General features: G+C 34.7%; 1 protein-coding gene across 3 annotated transcripts; it reads right to left on the bottom strand.

Annotated features, from left to right (window-relative positions):
• Window positions 1–1,024: 1,024 nt before the first annotated feature.
• On the bottom strand, window positions 1,025–24,702 carry LOC128229869 (glycogen [starch] synthase-like). Of its 3 annotated transcripts, none has more exons than XM_052941748.1 (17): window positions 24,480–24,702; window positions 19,953–20,134; window positions 18,337–18,528; window positions 17,937–18,122; window positions 17,572–17,716; window positions 16,535–16,652; window positions 16,298–16,418; window positions 15,278–15,444; window positions 14,798–14,876; window positions 14,346–14,459; window positions 13,988–14,114; window positions 13,332–13,489; window positions 12,770–12,871; window positions 10,619–10,690; window positions 7,851–7,865; window positions 4,184–4,287; window positions 1,025–1,471 (listed from the first exon to the last, which is right to left on the bottom strand). In XM_052941748.1, exons 1-17 carry the CDS (start codon window positions 24,628–24,630, stop codon window positions 1,393–1,395), a joined length of 2,112 nt encoding a protein of 703 aa, XP_052797708.1. In that variant the 5' UTR covers window positions 24,631–24,702; the 3' UTR covers window positions 1,025–1,392. The 3 variants fall into 3 exon arrangements, with proteins under 3 accessions (XP_052797708.1, XP_052797707.1, XP_052797709.1); XM_052941747.1 differs by lacking the exon at window positions 7,851–7,865 and adding an exon at window positions 8,528–8,551; XM_052941749.1 differs by lacking the exon at window positions 7,851–7,865.
• Window positions 24,703–25,320: the final 618 nt, after the last annotated feature.

Raw genomic sequence — 25,320 nt, forward strand, 5'->3', positions numbered from 1 at the left:
CATGCACCCCATTCCAAATGATACCAAAACATTATGATGCTACCAGGCATTTAAAATTCAGGTAAGTGTACATAAGATACCTTCTACCACAAACTGTTGCTTACACCTGATTTGTATTGTGTATAACAGTGTTCATATGGATCTAGGGTATTTGTGCATAGGGCTGTTCCAGTAAAACATGTAACCCCCAGAGGGTAGGCAATTATTTTTTAAAGCATAAGGGTATTAAACAAAAGGGTACATTTTCTTCTGTAGGGGGTGGCATAAATTATAAGTGCCTTCCCCCAGGGGATTATGTTTTTAAATGGAAGAGCCCCTATAAGGATTGCTTAGTAAAACAACAATATTTTAAAACCCAGCTTCACTTACTAATGTACTTCAAGAAAATTATCACTAATAGATATGGCCCAAATTTTGACACAGAAAATGTATAATCTAAATGCATCTCCTGTATACATAAACATAACAGTCTACGTAGAATTAATAATTGTCAGATTTTAATCTTAGTAACAATGAAACCTACACAGGTTTTAACAATCAATCCACATGCAATGTTTAATTTTTACCATTTTTTTAATGAACACAATGAATTACATATGCCCTTATTAAAAATATTATAAAATAAAACCACGGCAAGACTGTCCTTTTTTATGTACTGGTAAAAACCTCATATCCCTGATATATTTTTGAACACTACTTGAGTAAAGGATGTGATAGAAACTCAAATCCTGTCACTATATATATATCATTCTATTACAATGCCTTCTCAATTTTCATAAAACAACATATTTGCATTTTGCTCACCTAATTTTATATCAATGTTTGTATATTTTGTATTGATTCTAATATTACGCATTAATCATGTCAAAATATGAGAGCATACAAATATTTATGAGCATATACAATTCCTGTAAATATCTATGATTACTTAAATATCACACGGAAAAATATTTGACTTCACTAAAAGAGTTAGTACAGGTTATATATATATATATATATATATATATATATATATATATATATATATATATATATACTAGCATATCAAGCAAAAAATTGTCCAATGGCAAAATTATACATAAAATGATACTGATATTGGACAAGAAAAGCAGAGTGATACACGCATCATTTGCACTCAGAAAATACTCAATAATGATTCTAGGTTTGCACTGAAAATATCAAATGGCTTATGAGTCCTTAATCTTTTAGGACATACACATACTCTATCCTCATCCTGCAAGAAAATATTTCAACATAACACACACTTTATTTCCAACTCTCATACAATCATTATTTATTATCATCATTCTTTATTTTTCCACATGATCTCCTCTGAGTTATGAAGGACCAGTGTTGTAGTGGATTCTAGAGCCATATACTGCTGGACAATGGTCAGTTCTTCTGGTCAGCCTCTGGATTAAGATCCTCCTCATCATCTGTAGGATTGTCTTCATCATCAAACTTCACTGGTCTGCAGACAGAGATATACATGAACCATATATTTGTTTAAAATATTAGTGTCGGGCAACCTTCTATTGTGTACTATAGGATAACAGTAGACATACATTCATGCCATCAGAAAAAGTTTGTAAATGCTATGAATATGATACTTTTGTGTTACATTTACCACATCTTTTGAGATTTGAGTTAGGGTAAGCACTTTTCAGGGTCCCAATTCAGAGAAAAGTACCCACTTCAAGTCTATTACAGGAGTACTAGGCCATATAAGTCTATTTCAAGTCTATTGCAGGAGTTTTAGGCCATACAAGTCGACTAAAAGTATGTTTTAGGAGTATTATGCCATATAAGTCTATGATAGGTCTTTAACAGAAGTGTTAGGCCATTAAAGTCAGTTACAAGAGTAAACAGCAATACAAAATTCTTCAAGTCTATTGAAGGAGTATTAGGCCATGGAGTGTACTGCAAGTCTGTTACAGGTGTATAAGGCCATACAGGTCTACTGCAAGTCTATTACATGAGTATTAGGCCATACAGGTCTACTGCAAGTCTATTACAGGAGTGTTAGGCCATACAGGTCTATTGCAAGTCTATTACAGGAGTATTAGGCCATACAGGTCTACTGCAAGTCTATTACAGGTGTATTAGGCCATACAGGTCGACTGCAAGTCTATTACAGGAGTATTAGGCCATACAGGTCGACTGCAAGTCTATTACATGAGTATTAGGCCATACAGGTCGACTGAAAGTCTATTACATGAGTATTAGGCCAAACAGGTTTACTGCAAGTCTATTACAGGAGTATTAAGCCATACAGGTCTACTGCAAGTCTATTTCAGGAGTATTAGGCCATATAGGTCTACTGCAAGTCTATTACAGGAGTGTTAGGCCATACAGGTCGACTGCAAGTCTATTACATGAGTATTAGGCCATACAGGTTTACTGCAAGTCTATTACAGGAGTATTAGGCCATACAGGTTTACTGCAAGTCTATTACAGGAGTATAAGGCCATACAAGTCTACCGCAAGTCTGTTACAGGAGTATTAGGCCATACAGGTCTACTGCAAGTCTATTACAGGAGTATTAGGCCATACAAGTCTACCACAAGTCTTTTACAGGAGTATTAGGCCACATACAGGTCTACCGCAAGTCTATTACAGGAGTAATACAGGTCTACCGCAAGTCTGTTACAGGAGTATTAGGCCATACAGGTCTACCGCAAGTCTATTACATGAGTATTAGGCCATACAAGTTGACTACAAGTCTATTACATGAGTATTAGGCCTTACAGGTCTACTGCAAGTCTATTACAGGAGTATTAGGCCATACAGGTCTAATGCAAGTCTATTACAGGTGTATTAGGCCATACAGGTCTACTGCAAGTCTATTATAGGAGTATTTGGCCATGCAGGTCTACTGCAAGTCTATTACAGGTGTATTAGGACATACAGGTCTACTGCAAGTCTATTACATGAGTATTAGGCCATACAGGTCTACTGCAAGTCTATTACAAGAGTATTAGGCCATACAGGTCTACTGCAAGTCTATTTCAGGAGTATTAGGCCTTACAGGTCTACTGCAAGTCTATTACAGGAGTTTTAGGCCATGCAAGTTGACTACAAGTCTATTACATGAGTATTAGGCCATACAGGTCTACTGCAAGTCTATTTCAGGAGTATTAGGCCATACAGGTCTACTGCAAGTCTATTACAGGAGTTTTAGGCCATACAAGTTGACTACAAGTCTATTACATGAGTATTAGGCCATACAGGTCTACTGCAAGTCCATTACAGGAGTATACGGACATACAAGTAAACTACAAGTCTATTACAGGAGTATTAGGCCATACAGGTCTACTGCAAGTCTATTACAGGAGTATACGGCCATACAAGTAAACTACAAGTCTATTACAGGAGTATTAGGCCATACAGGTCAACTGCAAGTCTATTACAGGAGTATAAGGCCATACAAGTATTAGGCCATACAAGTCTATTACAGGAGTATTAGGCCATACAAGTCGACTAAAAGTCGGTTACAGGTGTATTAGGCCATACAGGTGTACTGCAAGTGTATAACAGGAGTATTAGGCCATACAAGTCTACCACAAGTCTGTTATAGGAGTATTAGGCCATACAGGTCTACCACAAGTCTGTTACAGGAGTATTAGGCCATACAAGTCTACCAAAGGTCTGTTACAAGAGTATTAGGCCATACAGGTCTACCACAAGTCTGTTACAGGAGTATTAGGCCATACAAGTCTACCACAAGTCTGTTACAGGAGTATTAAGCCATACAGGTCTACCACAAGTCTGTTACAGGAGTATTAGGCCATACAAGTCTACCGCAAGTCTGTTACAGGAGTATTAGGCCATACAAGTCTACCACAAGTCTACTACAGGAGTATTAGGCCATACAGGTCTACCACAAGTCTGTTACAGGAGTATTAGGCCATACAAGTCTACCGCAAGTCTGTTACAGGAGTATTAGGCCATACAAGTCTACCATAAGTCTACTTCAGGAGTATTAGGCCATACAGGTCTACCACAAGTCTATTGCAGGAGTTTTAGGCCATACAAGTTGACTACAAGTCTATTACAAGAGTATTAGACAATAGAGTGTACTGCAAGTCTGTTTAAGTACTTTTAGGTCTAAGGAGTCTATTACAAGTCTATTACTGGAGATTACATTTCATTGGATTAATCGTTAGTCTAACATTGGCCCCACCTGTGTTCATCGTCCTCCTGATCAGACACTGCAGGTGTTGAGCTTCGAGACTGGCTCGGGGAGGGAGGCTCTGATGCAGGCTTTGGGTACATCACCTTCCGTGGCTGCAGGCAAAAAAACATGGATATGAATCAAATGGGCACTTACAGGTCAAGGTAAGCGCAGAACTGTACATGGTTCTCTTCTCTCTAAATGTATATATGCACCTTGTGCATTTTTTTTTATGAAATTCATGGTTAATTGCTTAGGCTTCTTTGTAATCAATGAATGTTATCACGGAGTTAAGTTATATAATGAAAATTAATTAGTCCTTTTTTTCTTACAATATTAAACCAGCCATAATATTCAATTATTTGCCAGAAAAGTTTTTAATTTTGTCTGCAGGAATAATTGTTATTGTGCATTTTTTGCCTTGCTTATTGTAACAATCTCAAATGAACTATTCACGGTTGTACTCATTTTCTAATATATCTTTTATCGAAATAGTTATGTAGTGTCTTAACCAACACAATATGCTAAATACCTGAACCATACATATGTACAGATACAAAGACAAATGCATACATCATGTCTCCGCTATAAAAATGTAATAATAATGTACATACATGAATCAACAGTATTCATTAACAATGTATAGAAGAAAACATTCATGCTAGAGAATTAAGATGTGATAAAGAAACTGTCAGCAATTAAATATATCTCCTTTTCAAAACATGTCTTCTTGTCTTAACTGTTTGGTGTGTGGCTTTTCAAGTAAAAGCTGTTGTACATTTATACCATTCTACAAATTGAATATGTTGCTTACTTGTCATCCGGTACCATAAATTATATATTTTCTCATTTAAAACAATCTTAATAACTCATAACATGAACATCATAATAACAAAAACGATAAATACAAAAACAACTTTCAAACTAAATAGACAGAGCAAACGCCATCACTCGTCTGTTATTTTTCAGTCGGAAATTAGGCATTACTCATTAGTAACGAAAGCCAGAATCATGGGTGAAGCCATACATGTGTGTTTTGTCTCTGTACTAAGTTTCATTTGAATATCTTGAACGCTTTTTGCCAAGTTGAAAGTTTTTGCAAGTCAACAACAAGGTAATGACAATTCCTCAAATTGTTTCTTTGAAAGACAGATGAGCTGCTTAAATGTAAACTTTAAAAAAAAAAAGATGAAAATAATGGCAAAAGCTTGAGCAAAACTGAGATAATCTGTTGAGGAGGGACAAAAAAAACTTCCAACAGTTATTAATAAAAATTATTGTAGCCCAAACCTTTCCATTTTCATGTATTTTATTAACAATTTATACCACATTTTCTGGATCAATAATCCAGATATTACTGGTGAGTGTGTTCATAACTGGTGAAAGGTCAAATTTGTGCTGGAAACAAATAACACAAAAATGTTCATGTAATTCTGACAATGATATAGCAAAATAAACAGTTGCATTTCAGAGCCAACTTATCAACAAGCGTATTGTATAAATGACTTTTTTATCTTTGATTTCTCATTGTTGGTTGTAATGGGAGATTATAAATATCTTACATGGCCAAAAGTGTAAGATAGGTTAATTCTGACCCGAGCGTAGGGTGTTTTGCGAAAATCAGGTTTACCGAGTTTCCACAAAACACCCTGCACAAGGGTCGGGATGAACCTATCGTACACGAGCGGCTATGGTAGATGCTTTTTCACCCACATCAGTTAAACAAAACTAGAGCTATCACTGAAGGTGATTGATACCCCCGAATGCAGCCCTGATATGAAATTGCAGTCAACTATTTGGAAAGCCAACCTATAAATTACAACTTTACTTTATGGACTATCGTCAGTTATTCATTTTTTGATTATGTTTTTAAAAGTTAGAAAAAAGGCTTTAAACAATATCAGTGATGCTAATACTGAGATGTTAATACTGATGTATTTGATGTTTTAACGCACAGAATATACGGATTGCCTATGACCATCTATAAATGAGTTAAGTTACTTTTTTTTCACGTTATGCTCTGGACAAGAAAAAAGTAACAAAGGGCAATAACTCTGTAATTGGCTGAAATAGAATTGTGGTTCCTGTACACTGCACTTTCTCTCATTATGATCTATCACTGTATGAAGTTTTATTAAATTCCATCCTATAGTTTTCAAGTTATGCTCCGTACAAGAAAAAGTAACAAAGGGCAGTAACTCTGTAATTAGCTGAAATATAATTGCGGTTCCTGTATACTGCACTTCCTCTCATAATGATCTATCACTGTATGAAGCTTTATTAAATTCCATCCAATAGTTTTCAAGTTATGCTCCGGACAAGAAAAAAGTACAAAGGGCAATAACTCTGTAATTGCCTAAAATAGAATTGCGGTTCCTGTACACTGCACTTCCTCTCATTATGATCTATCACTGTATGAAGTTTTATTCAATTCCATCCAATAGTTTTCAAGTTATGCTCCGGACAAGAAAAAAAGTAACAAAGGGCAATAACTCTGTAATTAGCTGAAATAGAGTTATGGTTCTTGTGCACTGCACTTCCTCTCATTGTGCTTTACCATTGTATGAAGTTTCAATAAATTCCATCTAGTAGTTTGCAAGTTAATGTCTGGAAAAAAAATTTACAGCAAAAAACAAAACAAATAAAGGGCAATAACTCAGTAATTAGCTAAAGTAGAGTTATGGTTCATGAACACTGCACTTCCTCTCATTGTGCTTTACCATTGTATGAAGTTCCAATGAATTTCATCCATTCAAGTTATACTCTAGACAAAAAAAATAACAAAGGGCAATAACTCAGTAATAAGCAAGAACATAGTTATGGTTATTGTACACTGCACTTCCTCTCATTATGCTCTACTAGTGTATGAAGTTTAATCCAATTCCATCCAGGAGTTTTTAAGTTATGCTCCGGACAAGGTAAATTGCAATGAACCGACAAACCGACAAACCAACCGACCGACCACAGGGTGACTCCAATATACCCCCTTCTAACTTCGTTTGTCGGGGGTATAATTAAGTAAAAATGTATTTTTTTGCTGGAACTCTTTTGTGCTTTGTGAAAATAATTGCATATGGATATGCATTTCGTGGTTGTCATGGATATGCGCGCAGTGATTCAGATTATGTTAATAGTCAAATTGGTCTTTAAATAGTTCTGAGGAGGGTGAAGCATTATTTCTTGAAAGGTGCGTGAAAACTGTTTTATGGTGACATTTGAAGCGAGAAATAATTAATTAGCATTCTAAATATTGCCACAAGACAAGATTTCCATGATGCTTCAGCCAATGCTTCAGACAACAGTCTTCAACAAGGGAGGTAATAACAATGTGGTGACCATGAAAAAGGAGTTCCATACGGGCATTTTATCTTTGCCTGTGGGCAAGTTAGAATTTCAAGCATGGTTAAATTATTGGATCTATTTATCTGAGGTGGGAGAAATTTCATTTCCGACCCTTGCAAATTAATCAAATGAATTTGTTGATCTTACAATATCAACTTGTACGCTTGTTGATAACATGGCCCACATATATTTTGCATATCTTTTTTAAATGCAAGCCAATGAATACATCAAAAATTCAGATATATATACTATAAAGGTAGCTTGGAAGAAACCAAATTGCAGACAAACCTAAATAAAAGCATCACATTGGAAATAATATATGTATAAAGTTTACCTCTTTCTTGCTAGCCTAAGTTTCAACCAGAAGATGTTAGAAATATTTTAAAGATTTAAACTGATCATAACTTAAAGTATGTCCTGTATAAAGTCCATTACTATGTGTTTCTAGATTCATGTTTCCAAATGAAAAGTAGAATTAAAATAAATGGTTTTATTAGTAATAGGAAATAATACTTTTCCTTAATATTAGATCAGAAATACCAATTTTGTTATTTAGGTAAGGCTTTGAAGGAGCAGTCTATAACTACCTAAATAACCTGCGTAAATAGATTAGTTGCAAAACACTACTTGTACTAGTAACTTCTTGTGCAAGTTAAAGTTGCAGTTGGCATTAAAATGTTGTTTGAGTAATCTCAAATTCAACGTAAACCAGAATGCTATTTGACTTTCATATAAAACATCCTAGTCATTTCACCTGGGTGATGTTTCGCACAAAAAGTAGACCACACATACACATTTGTGTACAAGGAGCATTTCACACTTCTCTAATATATACAATACTACATGTAGCATTATCAATTGAACACAGCAATTCACTCAAATTAATGTAAGTTTATTCACTCCATGAATTCATGTAATTTATAACTTATGTTCATCCGAATAGTTATGTATTAATATCAAACCATTTTGAAATTCTTGAAAGCTTAAGACCATGAAATCAATATTATATACCTTTGTAGGAACTTCCTCATTTTCCTTTAATACAAACAAGCAAATTATGGCATGCAATTATATTTCTAAATACCCCCTCACATGTTACACTATCATAAACAATCACATTGTAAATTCCCCCCTAATCTGCTACACTATCATAAACAATCACATTGTAAATTCCCCCCTAATCTGCTACACTATCATATACAATCACATTGTCAATTTCCCCTACCTGTTACACTATCATAAACAATCACATTGTAAATTCCCCCCTAATCTGCTACACTATCATATACAATCACATTGTCAATTCCCCCTACCTGTTACACTATCATAAACAATCACATTGTAAATTCCCTCCTCATTTTTTACACTATCAAACACAATCACATTGTCAATTCCCCCTAATCTGTTACACTATCAAACACAATCACATTGTCAATTCCCCCCTAATCTGCTACACTATCATATACAATTACATTGTATATTCCACCCTACCTGTTACACTATCATAAACAATCACATTGTAAATCCCCCAACCTGTTACACTATCATATACAATTACATTGTATATTCCACCCTACCTGTTACACTATCATAAACAATTACTCTGTAAGTCCACCCTACCTGTTACACTATCATATACAATCACATTGTAAGTCCCCCCTACCTGTTACACTATCATACACAATCACACTGTAAGTCCCCCCTAATCTGTTACACTATCATAAACAATCACATTATAAATCCCCCTACCTGCTACACTATCATACACAATCACATTGTAAGTCCCCCCTACCTGTAACACTATCATATAACTATCATACACAATCACATTGTAAGTCCCCCATACTTGTTACACTATCATATACAATCACATTGTAAGTCCCCCCTACCTGTTACACTATCATATACAATCACATTGTAAATCCCCCCTACCTGTTACACTATCATATACAATCACATTGTAAGTCCCCCCTACCTGTTACACTATCATATACAATCACATTGTAAGTCCCCCCTACCTGTTACACTATCATATACAATCACATTGTAAGTCCCCCCTACCTGTTACACTATCATATACAATCACATTGTAAGTCCCCCCTACCTGTTACACTATCATATACAATCACATTGTAAATTCCCCCCTACCTGTTACACTATCATATACAATCACATTGTAAATTCCCCCCTACCTGTTACACTATCATATACAATATATCACATTGTAAATACCCATTTGTAAACCTCCCTTATCTGTTACACTATCGTATACAACCACATTGTAAATCCCCCTTACCTGTTTCACTTTCATATACAATCACATTGTAAATTCCCCTATTTGTAAATCCCCCCTCATCTGTTACACTATCATGTACAATCACATTTGTAAACCCTCCACATAGGTAAATACCTCCGTCACCTGTTACAAAAAACCTACATCATTTCCATGCACTAAATGTAAATTCACCCTTAAGCAGACTTTCTCATAGATTGACACCAAAACACATTTGATATTGAATCAACCTTGCATTGATGTATATTTTGTTTTCCTCCTGTAAACTGTTGACTTTGGCTAAAATACCCAATCATTCCAATAAACCTAACCAGCACTGATCAAGAAGCCCTCTTGTAATTTAGCGCATGCACCTGCAGCATTGTCATGTGATGATATTGGAAGTATTGTAACATAGTCAGCTGATAATGCGCATTATCGAAATTAGACTTTTGGATGAATAAGTCAGATTTCTTTCAAAAATGCTGTATAAAATCGAGATTTAAAGCAAGCCCTGAAAGCATTTTAACTATACAGGGCTTGTCAGTTTATTCTAATTTTGACCACTTCCATCCAAACCACCATACTATCGCAGTTCCAAGTTCATGTCAAGATTTGAAAATTTATTGTTTCAGACATTTCCTGCATGGTGCAAGCTTTTAATGACTTAGATTAACCACTTTTAATGATTTGCAATACTTGTATTCAGGCTAGGAAAACATATTTCTCAAAAGTTGCTATTTGCAAATTTATAGTCCCTTTTACACTGTTCTTAAAATAATTACTGGATAAAGGCAAAGAATAATCGATAATTGAGTTTGATAACGTACCATGAGACTGGCCTCGGAGAAGTTATCAGGGAATGCTTTCACTAGGGCCTGGCTACGGGCCTTCCTGTAGTACTGCAAAATAATAAGGCATATGCATTTTGTTTTGTAAAGCAGGCAATGGAAATAAAACTCTAAAACGAAATTGTTACTTTTTAAATAAGTTCCATTGAAATTTGTTGAAAATTGTCAGAAAATAATATATGTATCTAACTTTATACTCAAGTAACGCAATCATCTGTATTATGATAGAGTATCATTTTTTTATTTACCCCATATTTATAACATATTTTCAGCAAACTAAGTGCAGTTTTATTGTTTAAAACTACAAACAGGGTGTAAAAACATGGATTAATCAAAAGAGGCACATAATTGAACACTTTTCTGAGAACCTCTATTATGTCTTGTTCGGTGCCTAAACATGTATCAGTCAATGTCTTAGAAACGATTTTACAGACAATGATAAAGGACGTCAGTAAATATCCTAAGTTTATTTTACATATAAAGTCTGTTTAAAGTAAAATTCTATACAATTACTACTAGATAGGCAAATAGTAAACTCCATGCAGTCTCAGCATCGTGTGCATGATGTAGAAATATGAGTTTTATTTTAACATCAATCTACCATGCTCATTTGCTCATCTAAAGCCAATGTTATGATATCAGGTGGATCTTTTCAGTGTTGTTTCCTAAAACATTGGTTAATATAAAAATAGTTCAATATATGTCTAAGAAAATTTTGTCCAAAATCATATGATGTGGCCCCAAAAAATATGTGCCAAGACCCAAAATTTTTGTCCAAGGACCCAAAAACCTGTGATGTGGCCCCATTTAAATATGTATAATGAACAAAAAATCCTGTGCTGCTTCCCAATTAACATATGTCCAAAGACCCAAAATCCTTTGATGCAGCTCAATAAAAATATGTCCAAAGACCCCAAATCCTGTGATGCAGTCCAATAAAAATATGTCCAAAGACCCAAATCCTTTGATGCAGCCCAATAAAAATATGTCCAAAGACCCCAAAATCCTTTGATGCTGCCCAATAAAAATATGTCCAAAGACCCCAAATCCTTTGATGCGGTCCAATAAAAGTATGTACAAAGACCCCAAATCCTGTAATGCGGCCCAATAAAAGTATATCCAAAGACCCCAAATCCTTTGATGCTGCCCAATAAAAATATGTCCAAAGACCCCAAATCCGGTAATGCGGCCCAATAAAAGTATGTCCAAAGACCCCAAATCCTTTGATGCGGCCCAATAAAAGTATGTCCAAAGACCCCAAATCCTTTGATGCGGCCCAATAAATGTATATCCAAAGACCCCAAATCCTGTAATGCAGCCCAATAAAAGTATGTCCAAAGACCCCAAATCCTGTAATGCTGCCCAATAAAAATATGTCCAAAAAACCCATATCCTTTGATGCGGTCCAATAAAAATATGTCCAAAGACCCCAAAATCCTTTGATGCTGCCCAATAAAAATATGTCCAAAGACCCCAAATCCTTTGATGCGGCCCAATAAAAGTATGTCCAAAGACCCCAAATCCTGTAATGCGGCCCAATAAAAGTATGTCCAAAGACCCCGAATCCTTTGATGCGGCCTAATAAAAATATGTCCAAAAACCCCAAATCCTGTAATGTGGCCCAATAAAAGTATGTCCAAAGACCCCAAATCCTTTGATGCGGCCTAATAAAATATGTCCAAAAACCCCAAATCCTGTAATGCGGCCCAATAAAAGTATGTCCAAAGACCCCAAATCCTTTGATGCTGCCTAATAAAAATATGTCCAAAGACCCCAAATCCTGTAATGCGGCCCAATAAAAGTATGTCCAAAGACCCCAAATCCTTTGATGCAGCCCAATAAAAATATGTCCAAAGACCCCAAATCCTGTAATGCGGACCAATAAAAGTATATCAACATGTGATTTGGGCAACTTATTATATTTGTTCTTACTTTATGTCATACATGAATTCTATTAATAACTGATGATAGCAATGAAATTGATAACCAATTTGATTATGATAGGAGTAAAACCCGATTGCTTTTTTTGGACTCATTGTCCAAAATCTAAGTATAAAGGAATGTATTATATTGACTTCAGGCCCACATGGGTAAACTTAAAAAAAGAAATTTGGCCAATTCTGGACTTACCACACCCAGATTTTTCCAATCTAGCAGTTCACTGAGTCGCTCTGTTCTGTTCCTCTGGATGATTCTCTGTCGTCTTGACAGGCAGGAGAAGTCAAACATGTACTACAAACACAGGAAGGATGATTATAGATCAGGAAAAAAAAAATAAACCATTTTTAACATAATCAAGAGTTATGATATCAAAGTGGAAAAATATATGCGACTTTGTCTGCGAAAACAAGTCCTGTGGTGCCTGTATCCATTTTAATGCGGAAAAAAAATCACAAAAATAATGCAAGTATTCAAATTGCCTGGATTATAATTAACTCAAATAGCTACAAATAACTGCTTGGGGGGGCGCAATAATTCTTCAACCTTTTTAAATATCATATTTTGTCTACAGGCCTCAATTTCGCTGACTACCTCACATATAACAAATCGTATCTTTTTTTTCAGAACTCAGGCAGGGCAAAAAAGACAGAAGGTGAAAATATTATTTGTTTTCCCATCTTTCATTTATATATATATATATATAAATGAAATGAAATTATTTCATATAATTTATTATATTATTATATATTACCTGTGCGAGCTGCTGGGCAGAATCATCAATACCCTGGAATCTGCGATCGATAATGTAAATACCATATGACTTAGGGTCAGCAATGTGCTCCTGCATGAAACAACCAAACCCAGACAGGTTACTCGTCATGCTCGGGATCCCCATCACAGTACATTCCGCTGAAATCACACATAACAGTACACAATGCTAAAATCACACATCACAGTACAATACAATAAAATCACACATCACAGTACAATACGATTAAATCAAAGAACGCGGAGAAAACCCACTTGTTTGACGTGGTGAACACAAACCAAACTCACATGCACCCAGACTGGGAATTGAACCGGGGTTGCTACGTAAGAATTTAGTGCACTAACCACTGCGCTAAGCAGACAACCAGATGATTGATTTTATATTGTTTATCCATTCATAACTTCAGTTCTCATTTCATGTAAATTCATGGTTGCAATTGGAAATCTTTATTGTAGGGTAAATTTTCTGCATTAAGGGGAGTGAAATTAATATCAAACCGAAGAATTAGGTTGATAAATGAAAACTGGCAAAAATTGTAATTCCATAACTGCATGAAAAATCCCTTTCAAAATACTGCAAAAAAATCAGTACAATGTTACTTAAACAATAAAACTTGTAAAGGAATCCTTGGTTCATACCTGGAGTGTATCCCCACGGCTCGTAGTACGAGGGGAAGACACCAAGATGGCAGCCACGTACAAACTCCTCATAGTCCAGTCCAAACAGCGGGTTGGTTGAGTTCAGGAACTCAGGGTGGAATATCACCTGAAGTAAGATGAAATTTACACCTTACATAATGGAACGGATGTTATATAAATATATTATTGATTCATCCCTAAATGTCTATAAGACTTCAGCTTATACAGTCCTCCAATTTCATTGGCAAGAATCTCAGCAGGGGTTAAAAGATCACTTTGCCAATTTCGCAAACAGAAAATGTATGCAAAATTACTACCAGTTTAAAGAGCCGCTCGGTGTTCTATTCTATGAACCTACCTTGACTCGGTCATGCCTGTTGTTGAAGAGCTGGCAATTACGTAGAGCCGCCAGTATTGGGTCTTTGTGGTCATCTACAACATTGTGTGTGCAGATCGGGGGCAGTGTGTTTCTCTGAAATAACATAATCGGTCAACTGTTCATAATTTCATTAAAGTTAACTGCATTGTTAACACCATCGTCATTAACTTTAAAAGTCAAACTATTATACAAATTTAAAAAATAACAACTATCATGTTATCAATGTTGGTAACTTTTAACAAGGTTCTGAACAATCAAGCCAATATGTACATGTTTACATCACTAGTCTACAAAAATATGAAAGATTTGAGAGATAACGTTATTGCTATATTTTTTCCTTCCTCTATTAGTTATGATTGGTAAATTATACGCACCATAATATTTCATTGCCTGAGATTTAACAAAATGAAGAGTTTACACCTGCTGCTCACCTGAGCTGAGAAGATGCATCTTTTCAATTTGACTATGTCTTCTTGTACTAGAATATCATCTCCTGATGGCAATTCCCCTCTGCAAACAGGTATAATAACATTATAAAACAAATAGAAATGTTTCAAGAGCACCAAAAAAATCAAAGTATCAAAACAAAAGTCTCGGTTTGATTAAAACTGTCCAATGACAGTAATAATAGATGCAGAATTATAAAGAATTATAACAACTTTTAGTTACATTATGAAGTACAACATAAAATATACAATCTGAACCTGGCCACAATTCACAGGCTTAATAAGCTTGTTTAAATTAGCCAGAATACATACCTAAATTTGATTGTGATTATTGTAAAGATAATTCCTGTGTAAAGTCCAAAAACACATCTTTTTTTCAAAAGTAATCTTCAAAGCCTGAATGAACTCTACACGTACATGTTCATGGTGAAATGTCTCTGATCTTTGTTACAAGTTCTTACATACCTGAGAGCCTTCTCAAAGATTCTCTTGCCAAGCTGACCCTGTATATGGCTGACGGTGTCGCGCAGCTGCTTGGCAATGGCCTGGCCACGAAGAGATTCAATGTTGAAGTTGTTTGTACGTGCTGGGAAGATCAGGAATGCTATAACTGTCATCTCACTGCCTGCAGTCTGCATCATGATTAACAACATGTTTTACTTTAAAATTGAATATACCAGTAAATTAGCATGTGATTTCAACCACATTTCACTATACATAGGAGGTGAAGATATTCAAGATTCTTCCGAGCTTCGAAAGGTTCCAAGGTTGTTTTTTTCTCCAAATAATTCTTCAATACAGGACAAAGAACTTTTTTTATCTAAAGTTTATGTTCCCTGATATGGGTAGCGGTATTAATCCAAATACCAAGTGTTAAGGCCTTATTTTTTAGTATTTTGGTATAATGACAGTAAAAATGACCCTTGGGATTGTTAATTTTTGGGTCGCTCTTTTTCAAAATATGAAAATTTTACTAAATATATATGTTGTATATATAAATACAGTTTTATTTAACAACTTATTTTTGGGGTTTTATAACTGTGGTCGAAATAAGCACAAACCCTGCAACTGTAAAATGCTTTCCTTGTTTGCTTAAATTCTGCTCATTTGATAGAGCAGGGCTTTTTAAAGGTGTTTAAGGATTCTGGCTTGTTCTTCCAAAAATATAATTTCACTAAAAGTAATAACTCCGACAACAAGTAACTACAATTTTTCAAACAAAATTCTTCAAATAATAAATGAATTTCTAATTGTGAATCTATATTCAACATTTAGTATGAAAAATACCTTTTGGTATTGGGCAAATTGGGTTTCTAAAGTTTTTTATATTAATTTTAAGGTAATTCCTACTTTTTTTGGTGCAAACGCCCGAGCAAATAAACAGTCTTTAGTACAACAGTCAAAAAGGTCATTAGTTACAAGCTCACAATACTAATTTAAAGATTAAACCTGATTACATGTACACATGTACATATTAATATTCACCTTTAAAAAGTGATTTAGTCTAGCTAATGACTCTAAGAAGAGGTCACATCCTTTATTGGAGAACTCATATCTGCCCGCAGAAAACACATACAGCGTCTTGTCCAGGTCAAAGTCATAGTGCCTGAAATCAAAGGATAAAATGAAGACGGTTGACTTTTTAGCTGACTGCTATCGATGAAAAAAATGCAAAACCAATTAAGGTATAACTTGACAAATTGACTGTACATAGATATTCACCCATAGAAATGGCCCTTCACAAAATCATGAATTTTCTCCTTATAAACGGCATGAAGGTTCTGGAACTCGTGGATGGCACTAAATTTCTTCACATTTAAACCGTTCGGTGTGATGATATCTGGAAGTAAACACAACTAATTGTTTTTGATGGCCAATCACAATGATAGATTCATGACATGGAAAATCGAATATCAAGTTTCAAACTCTTTCATTCAGATTTCTTTTAAAGACTTTAAGGATTCATGTATGGAAGCTGGTTATATTTAACCAACTTAAACAAACAGAGATAGTTTAAGGAATGAATTGCGGGGTTGATGTCTTTATCAGGGTATGAACGCAATTGGGCTGGTCAAAGTGTGTGGAGTCCGAAGTCCACGCTTACTTTGACCAGCCCAATTGCGTTCATATCCCAGATAATGACATCAAGCATGCAGTTCATTTCTTATATTTACACCAATAGTTCATTATTTCATTCAAGAATTGTTAAAAAAAATACTTAATTTCATAAAAAACAAACTTTTAGTAACCCATTCCTACCCATTAGATGTAAATAGAACAACCGGACTGTAACCGGAAGCATTTTTTTAAAATGACGTCACAATATCGCGGGAAAAGACCAACCGCTTGAAATCACTTTTAAACGTTAAATTCAAACAGTTATGGCAACTACACATTTAAAATTTAAAAAAATAACACTTTCTAAAATGTTGATTTATATTTTACGGGACTTTCTGACACAATACAAATAATAACAAGATAAATATTTTTCATGTATATTGTTATGCAATGAATTGCGATCCGACATATCCTAAGATGTTGCGTTCATTGATAAATAATCGCAATTGCCGAAAGGCAGTTCATTTAAGGAATGGAAGTTGAGGTGTAAATATTATAAGGTGGTTGGCATGTAAACAGTGTGCTGTTTTTAACTTTTTAATTAACCTAACAATTTCGATTTTAATGGATAAGTCTTACTTAGGAGTGCACTGTGATATAATTTGCAAAGTTTAACATCTAGATCTATGCAAGTTACACACCCGGCTTGCGTTTGAGGAGGTGTTCCGCCTCCACACCCGTAATCTCTGACACAGTGGTGAACACGTGTGCCGTGTGGGCGGCTGCCCGTTCCATACAGTAGCGGTGGTAGATCTGACGGTCCCCAGCCTCCTTGTCCAACACAAACTGTAACAATAGGAACAGAAAGCAGCTAATTTAGTAGATTACTTCAGCTAAAATTTGAGATGAAACTTCCGAGATAAAAATCAAACTAGATAAGAATAAGTGATAAAATAAACCCACCACATTCACTTAGTTATGGACTAGAACATTCCATGAGAAATGCCAAGAAAGAAAATTACTCCAAAGATTAATCAACTTACATGTAGATGTATTTTTCTCTTACCTTGTCGAGGTTGTTGTAGAAATCAGAGTTTCCTGCACACAAGTACCTGCCCAGCAGGGTGGCATGAGTGGTAAACACCGTGGCAACATCCACTTTACGCATCCTTAGCAGTATGAGAGCCACCCCAGCTAACCACTCGTGACAGTGCAGCAACACATACGGGCGTCCCTCCAATTTGTTTCGAAACTGAAGATTGGTAGTAAACCAAAATCATATTGCCTAGTATGATATTTACAACATCTAGTACCTTTCATATAATAGCTATTTCATGTATTTTTTAATTATAGACAAAGAACAAATAAAAAAGGAACTTTTCAATCTGGTAAAAGGTGGCTGTTACTCCTGATGTCTGTGTAACAAAATGGTAATGCATTTATTTAACTGAGATGAGTTTACTTACACTTGTAATAAACCAAGCTGTTAGATTTCCGAGGATTAGAGCATCGTTAGATTCTGAGTCATGAAGAGGGATACCAATATGGGTGTTCTCCCACAAATCATGTTTGAATTCATCAAGTTTCCAAGCCGCTGAACCAATGTCAAACAAAATCAACTTTGGATAACCATCTATCAACCAGCGGCCGAAGTGCACCTGAAGTTAGAAAATTTCATGTTATTTTAAATGTAAACCTAAATAACACTTCTTAATATTTCAATAGAAACTACTCGGACAAGCCCAGGAGCTAAAAAACTGCATGTAGTGTGATCTTGTAAAATGACACAAGGATCACAAGCAATATACTAGAGCCATTACAGGATGTGATAAGAGCCTGAATGATAAGCATATTTTACAAACGAAGCATTTTAAAAGGCATGTTATCAGTCAATTTATAGCTATGCAAATAGTGGCCTGGCTTACAGTAAAATGTTTCTCTATGCAAATAGTGGCCTGGCTTACAGTAAAATGTTTCTCTAAGTTCTTAAAAAAAATCTGAGATATTTAAATTTATATTGAATTATATACAATGTTTATAATTTCAGTAAACCAAAAATGTGTGAATATAAATCAAGAGGATTTGATTATCAATGGACATGTATGTTTAAAAATATGGTTAAAATAGTTACAGTTTTTGCATTGTGTACAAGTTCAGATATTTTCTATGCAAAAGCAAGAGCAGTTTATTTTTCCTAAACTTTAAAAAATATCAAGGTCATTAAGGGAGTTAATTTAGAGAATATGGATTACAGAGTTATGATTATATTAATTGGTACAAATCTATTGCCATTTAGTAATTTGAAATATATAGCATAATCATTTGTGGTAATATGCATGAGTGAAACAGATGATGCCATTTTTATTAAAGTCTGTTCACTTTTTTCAATATACAATAACTATGCTTTTTTTAAATCAAGGGAGACAATTTTGTAACAGTGGGTCACACGGTTATGGTTCTTGTACGACACACATTTTCACGATGCCATAAATATATTGATGCTTATGTTTCATCCAATTTATGTAGAATTTTTCAATTTCTGAGGAAAATGAAGAGATTTGCTAAATTTTCATAAGCTCACAAAGGGCCATAAATCTGACAATGTTTAAGTTGGGTAACATAACTTTCATACAAGAGCATTTTATTATTATCATCAAACTAATAAAATTGAAAACTTTACTGGTTTTAGAGTTATTAAGAACAAAAAGAGAAAAATGTGGAGGGATATATACAGGGGAGACAGCATGTTTATTATAGAGCATCGCAAACGTTTGCAGAGCCCCCCAAAATTTTATAGGCTTCAGGCCGAACCAATTTATTCTTTTATTTATTTGATCATCAGATTTTTGGCATGAAAATTTCGAGCAAGTGGGTGTAAAGATTCCATTTTTCCATTTTGTTTATAAACAGAAGCAAGCAAATGCGAACGCATTTTTACTACATTATAAATATTCCTGATAATCCTGAACATTTGGTGTGGCCCCATTATCAACTACAATATTACTTCAATTTATGAGAACAATTTATTCCCAAGTAAAAACATTACATTTTTGTATTTTATTTTTGGAGCAACTTTGCTAACCTTGATTCCGTGCGATCTCATCTCTTCAAGGACAGCCTTAATGACATAGTGGTGTGGTTCCAACAGCTCCACCTCAGTCCGTACACAAGAATCATTGTATGGACCAACCAGAAAATACTGTTCTCCTAGTTCTTCTGTGCTCACTGGAGCTTTAGACTTTATCACAGTGTAGATGCCTCCAACTAAAAAGGAAATGCTTACCACAATTAATTGAAGATGCAGAAAAATAACATTTATCATGAATTTCATGATTATTACATAAGTATGCTTTTGTATTGACTACATGAAGTATATATTAAGTTTATAGTACATTTTCAGCAATGTCAGTACTACCATCAGTGGCATTGTAGTGTATGTTTTCCATGTGCTTTTTGTGTAGCATATAAATGATGGTGTTTTCCAGTCTTGTTTATCACAATTTTTGACATTTGGATTACATATTTTGAATTTAGCAGTTAAACTTTTGGACTTAAGGCAATGAATACAGTACAAATATCAAAATATTGTTCCAATTGGATCTATCAAATAAACTGATTTTGTTCTGCTAATGTATTACTGTGTTCAGAATATAAATGCCAAGTGTTACATGTACTTGAACATACAAAGAAAAGAATGGTAATGGTTTAAACAAAGATAAATTTACTATTTCTAAATTCTAAATGATTCATGGCACAGTCTACGCGGCTTACATAGCACTGACCTCAGTCGTTTACTAGAGTGTTGATTGAGAGTTTAGTTCCTTTAAATATACCTTGACAATCCTTTTCACAAATCTGCCCCCTGATGGAGCACTCTCAAAACATTATTTTGGAAACAGGTTTGTCGTGTGTTTGAAGAAAGTAAACACCTAACCAAACTCCGGAAATAAACAAGGCTTGGCTCTTCGAACAGAATAGACTGCCTTTTAATTCATTTAAAATGGTGAAGTTATTTTTGTTTAAGTCATCGCTCGAAACAAAATGTTGACTTCCAACGCAGCAACATAATTTATCACTGATGTATGACACACTAATAAGGTGAAAAAAGATGTAAACTACAGCTTCCAAAGAAAAACGTATCTCAATTTCTGACAAGAACCTTTACATAGTTATACTTCCAGTCAACATGTCTGGTAACATCAATTTGATTTATTGACACCAGTAAAAAAATGAAGCTAAAACAATAAGAAAACACAATTCAAAGTATTAAACTATACTGAGTTATTGGATACAGATGATATATCTATCTCATCTGAATGTCTGTATGTCATTCATGCCATATTTCTGTAGACCATTCAGAGGGATTTGTTCAGAAAGGCTGAAAATTCAGGGGATTTTGGTAATATTCTAAGGGATTTTTTAGCAGGTTTAAGTTGGCAAAATTTCATAACATTTTTTAGACACAAGTATGAAAATATTCCCGTATATTTATTGCTAAGAAAACCTTTTACTTTTTGAATATACAGAATTATTTTCTATATCATGATTCATCATATTCATATGATACACTGTCATGTCATAATGTAATGCACTTGCAGAACAAAATATGTCATTAGAAATATATGTTTTCGAGACAAGTAAATTGGTTTACCTTCCTCCAAAGTCAATCAAACAATTCTGCTTAATACTATCAGCTATGATGACGTTCAATGGTTCAGACAATTAGAGAATTTAATATATATTATTCATTTCTTCCTTTCCCCAAATATTTACTTGTTGTAAAAGTTTCCTTTTTGCATTGATCAAAGTTAACCATTTTTTAAAAATATTTATTGTGATTTATACAGTCATTTCTCCCTTGTGGGGTTGTTTGTTTGCATTCAGTTCCACTCAGGCCAACCTTAAAAAATTTCTTGTTTGGAGTAATCCTACCCAGATTTTTTAAGGTGGGTAGGTAGGTAGGTAGGTTTTTTTTTGTGTTTTTTTTTGTGTTTTTTTCTCCAACGACAACTGGATCTTGTGTACAGTACATTCACTACATAACACTAGTTATTCAAGGCATTGTAATAAACTTTTGAACAACAAACATCTTAACTTCTGATCCTTTATTTTTTTAATTTCAAAGAATTTCAATCTACTTAAGACTGACACAGAGATGAACTCAACAAAACAAACTTATGACACTCAAGTTAAGCAAACGAAAATGTGAAACAAATTGGTTTACATACAATCATACAATGGCTTTGTGTACTTGTAGTTCACTTGATTTTGCATTGTAAAATGTTTCATTATGTTTTTTCGAAGTTGTCGTAGTAGCTCTCCGGGATTGTTTCATCATTCTCCATTAAAATATCAAATACATCGTACCATGTGTAGTCGACATTGAATTTTCTTACAAAGTTGTTTTTAATTTTTTTTATTTAAGTAATTTATTGTCACACAAAACGTAATTTCGTTGGTTCACGTTCGACAAACTTGCAGTCAGCCATGTTTTCGAAACGCTCATTGCGATCAGCGATAAAAACCGAAGCTCTACGAGTGTGTCTACAAATCGAAAAGAACCGAAACAGAAGAAAAGAGCAGAAACAGAAAATAGTAGCGGAAAGGCGTTGAAAAAAAAATTCGCGGATCAAAATGCCAAAAAAAATTTGAGTCGGCAACGATTTTTATGGGTCGGTCGCGTTACTCCAAACAAGAATTTTTTTATTTTAGGCCTCACATACTGTGGTTTCACTTTTTCATTATTGTCTGTTGAAAAATCTCTAATTCCGGGGGATTTTTATCTCTCCCGCCCAGGGGATATGGCATGTATGGTATGTCAGAGTAAAAGGTTTAGACCCAGAATAAAAATGTACAAATTGGTTTTACAAAATGTATTTATAAGCTCCTTCCAGAATAGAAAGGTCATAGACAGGGATGTGTTCACATATTTTTTTTTACTGGCAGAACTTTGACATTTAAGTACTGCAATCATTTAGATGTACCAAAATAGAGATAACAGACATATATGTTCCGAGTAAAAAATTGCAGAATATTTGCCCATGCTTACAAGCAGATTAAGTAGGTCAAAAAGTATTTCAAATTGCCTTTGATTACACCGTAATTTCATTATTTTATGGGAATATTGATTAACCTTTCTAAAACAAGGTGCTAGGTTTAACTTTTGTCTATTATAAAAAAATTGTGATTTGGACGCCAATAAATGAGAACAAATTTACACTACTAGGCAAGTGAGAAGCAGTAACTGACATTTTAACATGCATGAAGCACGCAATGAATACACAGATTTATAGTAAAATTCAGATGATTTAACAATTTGATAGTGAATGAGCAGACCACACAAAGACAGTGGTCATTTAACACAAGCCCACAAGCCCTGCACTGGTAAAATATTTTTTGGGCTTGCTGAAATTCTGAATTTTATAATTTGATGCCAAGCAAAAGTATAAGAAACAGGCTTTTTCACCCGAAAGTCTAATTTCAATGACTACAAAGGCCATTTTCAACCAAATTTCTGCACAATTTGCTTGAAGAAATATTAAATACACCCCTATTCTCTTATTTTAAGCCTACTGGCTAAGGTCACAAATCCGAACACTTTTTGACGTTTTTTACAATTATCTTGGAGAGTTTATGTTGAAGTAAGTTAAACTTTAGTATGAAACATCTTTGGTTCATGTGAAAACAGCTGTCAAAGTACAGATTCACGATCTTGTCAATTTTATGTGGAAAATCGTTCATTTTATGGACAGTAAATCACCCTTCAAATTATGCTATGGAGGGCACAAATACCGAACACTTGAAAAGCGAAAATACATGGTCATACAATTATAATTAAAAAGTATGCTATATTAAATAAACACTTAGCTGCAAAGTGATTTATTGTTTCCGATTTTTTTTCAAAACATACGCTTCAAATGTAAACCGTGATTTCTATTTATAAATATCTTGAATGTAGGTCAACATAACTGCAAAACTTAAAGATGCGCATGCGCCCTCTGACGTCATTCCCCCATGTGCTTCATTTTGATCTTTAAGCGTATAAACATTGAATGGCTTTTTTTAGAAACATACTTAACAAAACAAGATGAAACTTTGCAAGGGTGACCAAGGCAAGCAAGCCTCTGTATTGATCTAGATCATCGAATAAACGATCACGGTAAACAAACACGTATTTTAGCCGGTGTTCTGGATTTGTGCCCTTTTCGGAAATGTACCGTCAACCAGTACTGGAAAATTTGCAACATTTATTTACCAGTGAAGAACCTTGCTAAACCACTCAAGATAATGAACATGTGTCTGTATTAATTTGTCTTGGAATTTGTGCATACACAGCGAAACTCAAATTCATGTAACTTTGACCAATATAAGAATTTTGCAGATGTTATTGCACTGCAATTTCATATATTTAGATATCATGAAAATTTGCATTTTTTAAATTGTACATCTCCAAATATGGTACTGAACTGTTCAATGTTGGTAATTGTATGACTTTCCTGTATCCCTATCTACTAACTGTACAATAAAAGTTAATGTCTGCTGTTCAATTTATCGACATGCTATAAAATATAACAGTGGGTTGTAAATATTCCAGAGAGAGTAGCCCTACCTTTATTTGCAACTTCCCAAGCGCATTCGAAGTGCCATCGATTCTGGGAGGCAGCGGTGGCTCCCCTGTCCATGCTAAACAAATCAGCGTCATCATCGGCATCTTTAAATGCCCGAAAGAAACTACTGTTACGACGACGAAACGAAGTCATTGTGTATCACCTCTAAGCTGTCTAAATATGTCAAATAGGCATGTTGAAAAGGTCAAGGTGACTTTTTTGTCAGTCTAGCAGAACCGAACGCACTGCAGATGAAAGCGCCTGATATAACATTAGTTTACTTCCCGGTCACCAGCGGTGTCCACTGATTAGTTTTCGTTCCTAGTTTGTGCAAATACTATAAGCAAATACTATAACAAGGGCAGTATTTAACTCTAAAATTGGCTGTCTGCATTCAGAAAACAAAAGCAATACTTTTATTGTCCAAAACAAAGCATCGGGTGGGGTTTGTACGCAAGAGAACGGTATTAAATAGTTGTTTTGAAGCAAAAAATGCATTGAATGAGTCGGGAAGCCTAGTAAGAACGTGCATTGTTTTCACGAGATATTTTAATACAGACATTATTTTGATCTAAAACAAGCGTCTTCGTAAACTAGCAATTACTCTTCATTCGGTGCACAAGGTCGTTTCTTAAAATTATCGTTGAAACGTATAGAAAACAGTGGCAATTCTCACCGAATCGAGGATGTTTTCCACTCAAAACAATGAACCGGGAAGCATGGAGTCACCTGACATTACTGCCCTTGTATAAACTACTACTGCTGCTGCTACTGCTATTAATATTATATTAAGCAACTTCTATCAGACCTGTACGCCATGGCTAATTTTGTGAGTGTTGTGGC

The sequence above is a fragment of the Mya arenaria genome, chromosome 4 (assembly GCF_026914265.1).
Source record: "Mya arenaria isolate MELC-2E11 chromosome 4, ASM2691426v1".
NCBI classification, from domain to species: domain Eukaryota; kingdom Metazoa; phylum Mollusca; class Bivalvia; order Myida; family Myidae; genus Mya; species Mya arenaria.

What these genes read in the sequence shown, in the direction of transcription:
- LOC128229869 (XM_052941747.1), bottom strand. Translation starts at nt 24,630, where the DNA reads ATGACTTCGTTTCGTCGTCGTAACAGTAGTTTCTTTCGGGCATTTAAA. An exon ending in GATGCATCTTCTCAGCTCAG is followed by an intron (nt 14,460 to 14,797) that starts GTGAGCAGCAGG and finishes ATGTTATTTCAG; the next exon opens with AGAAACACACTGCCCCCGAT. An exon ending in CAGGAGGACGATGAACACAG is followed by an intron (nt 1,472 to 4,183) that starts GTGGGGCCAATG and finishes CTCTGTCTGCAG; the next exon opens with ACCAGTGAAGTTTGATGATG.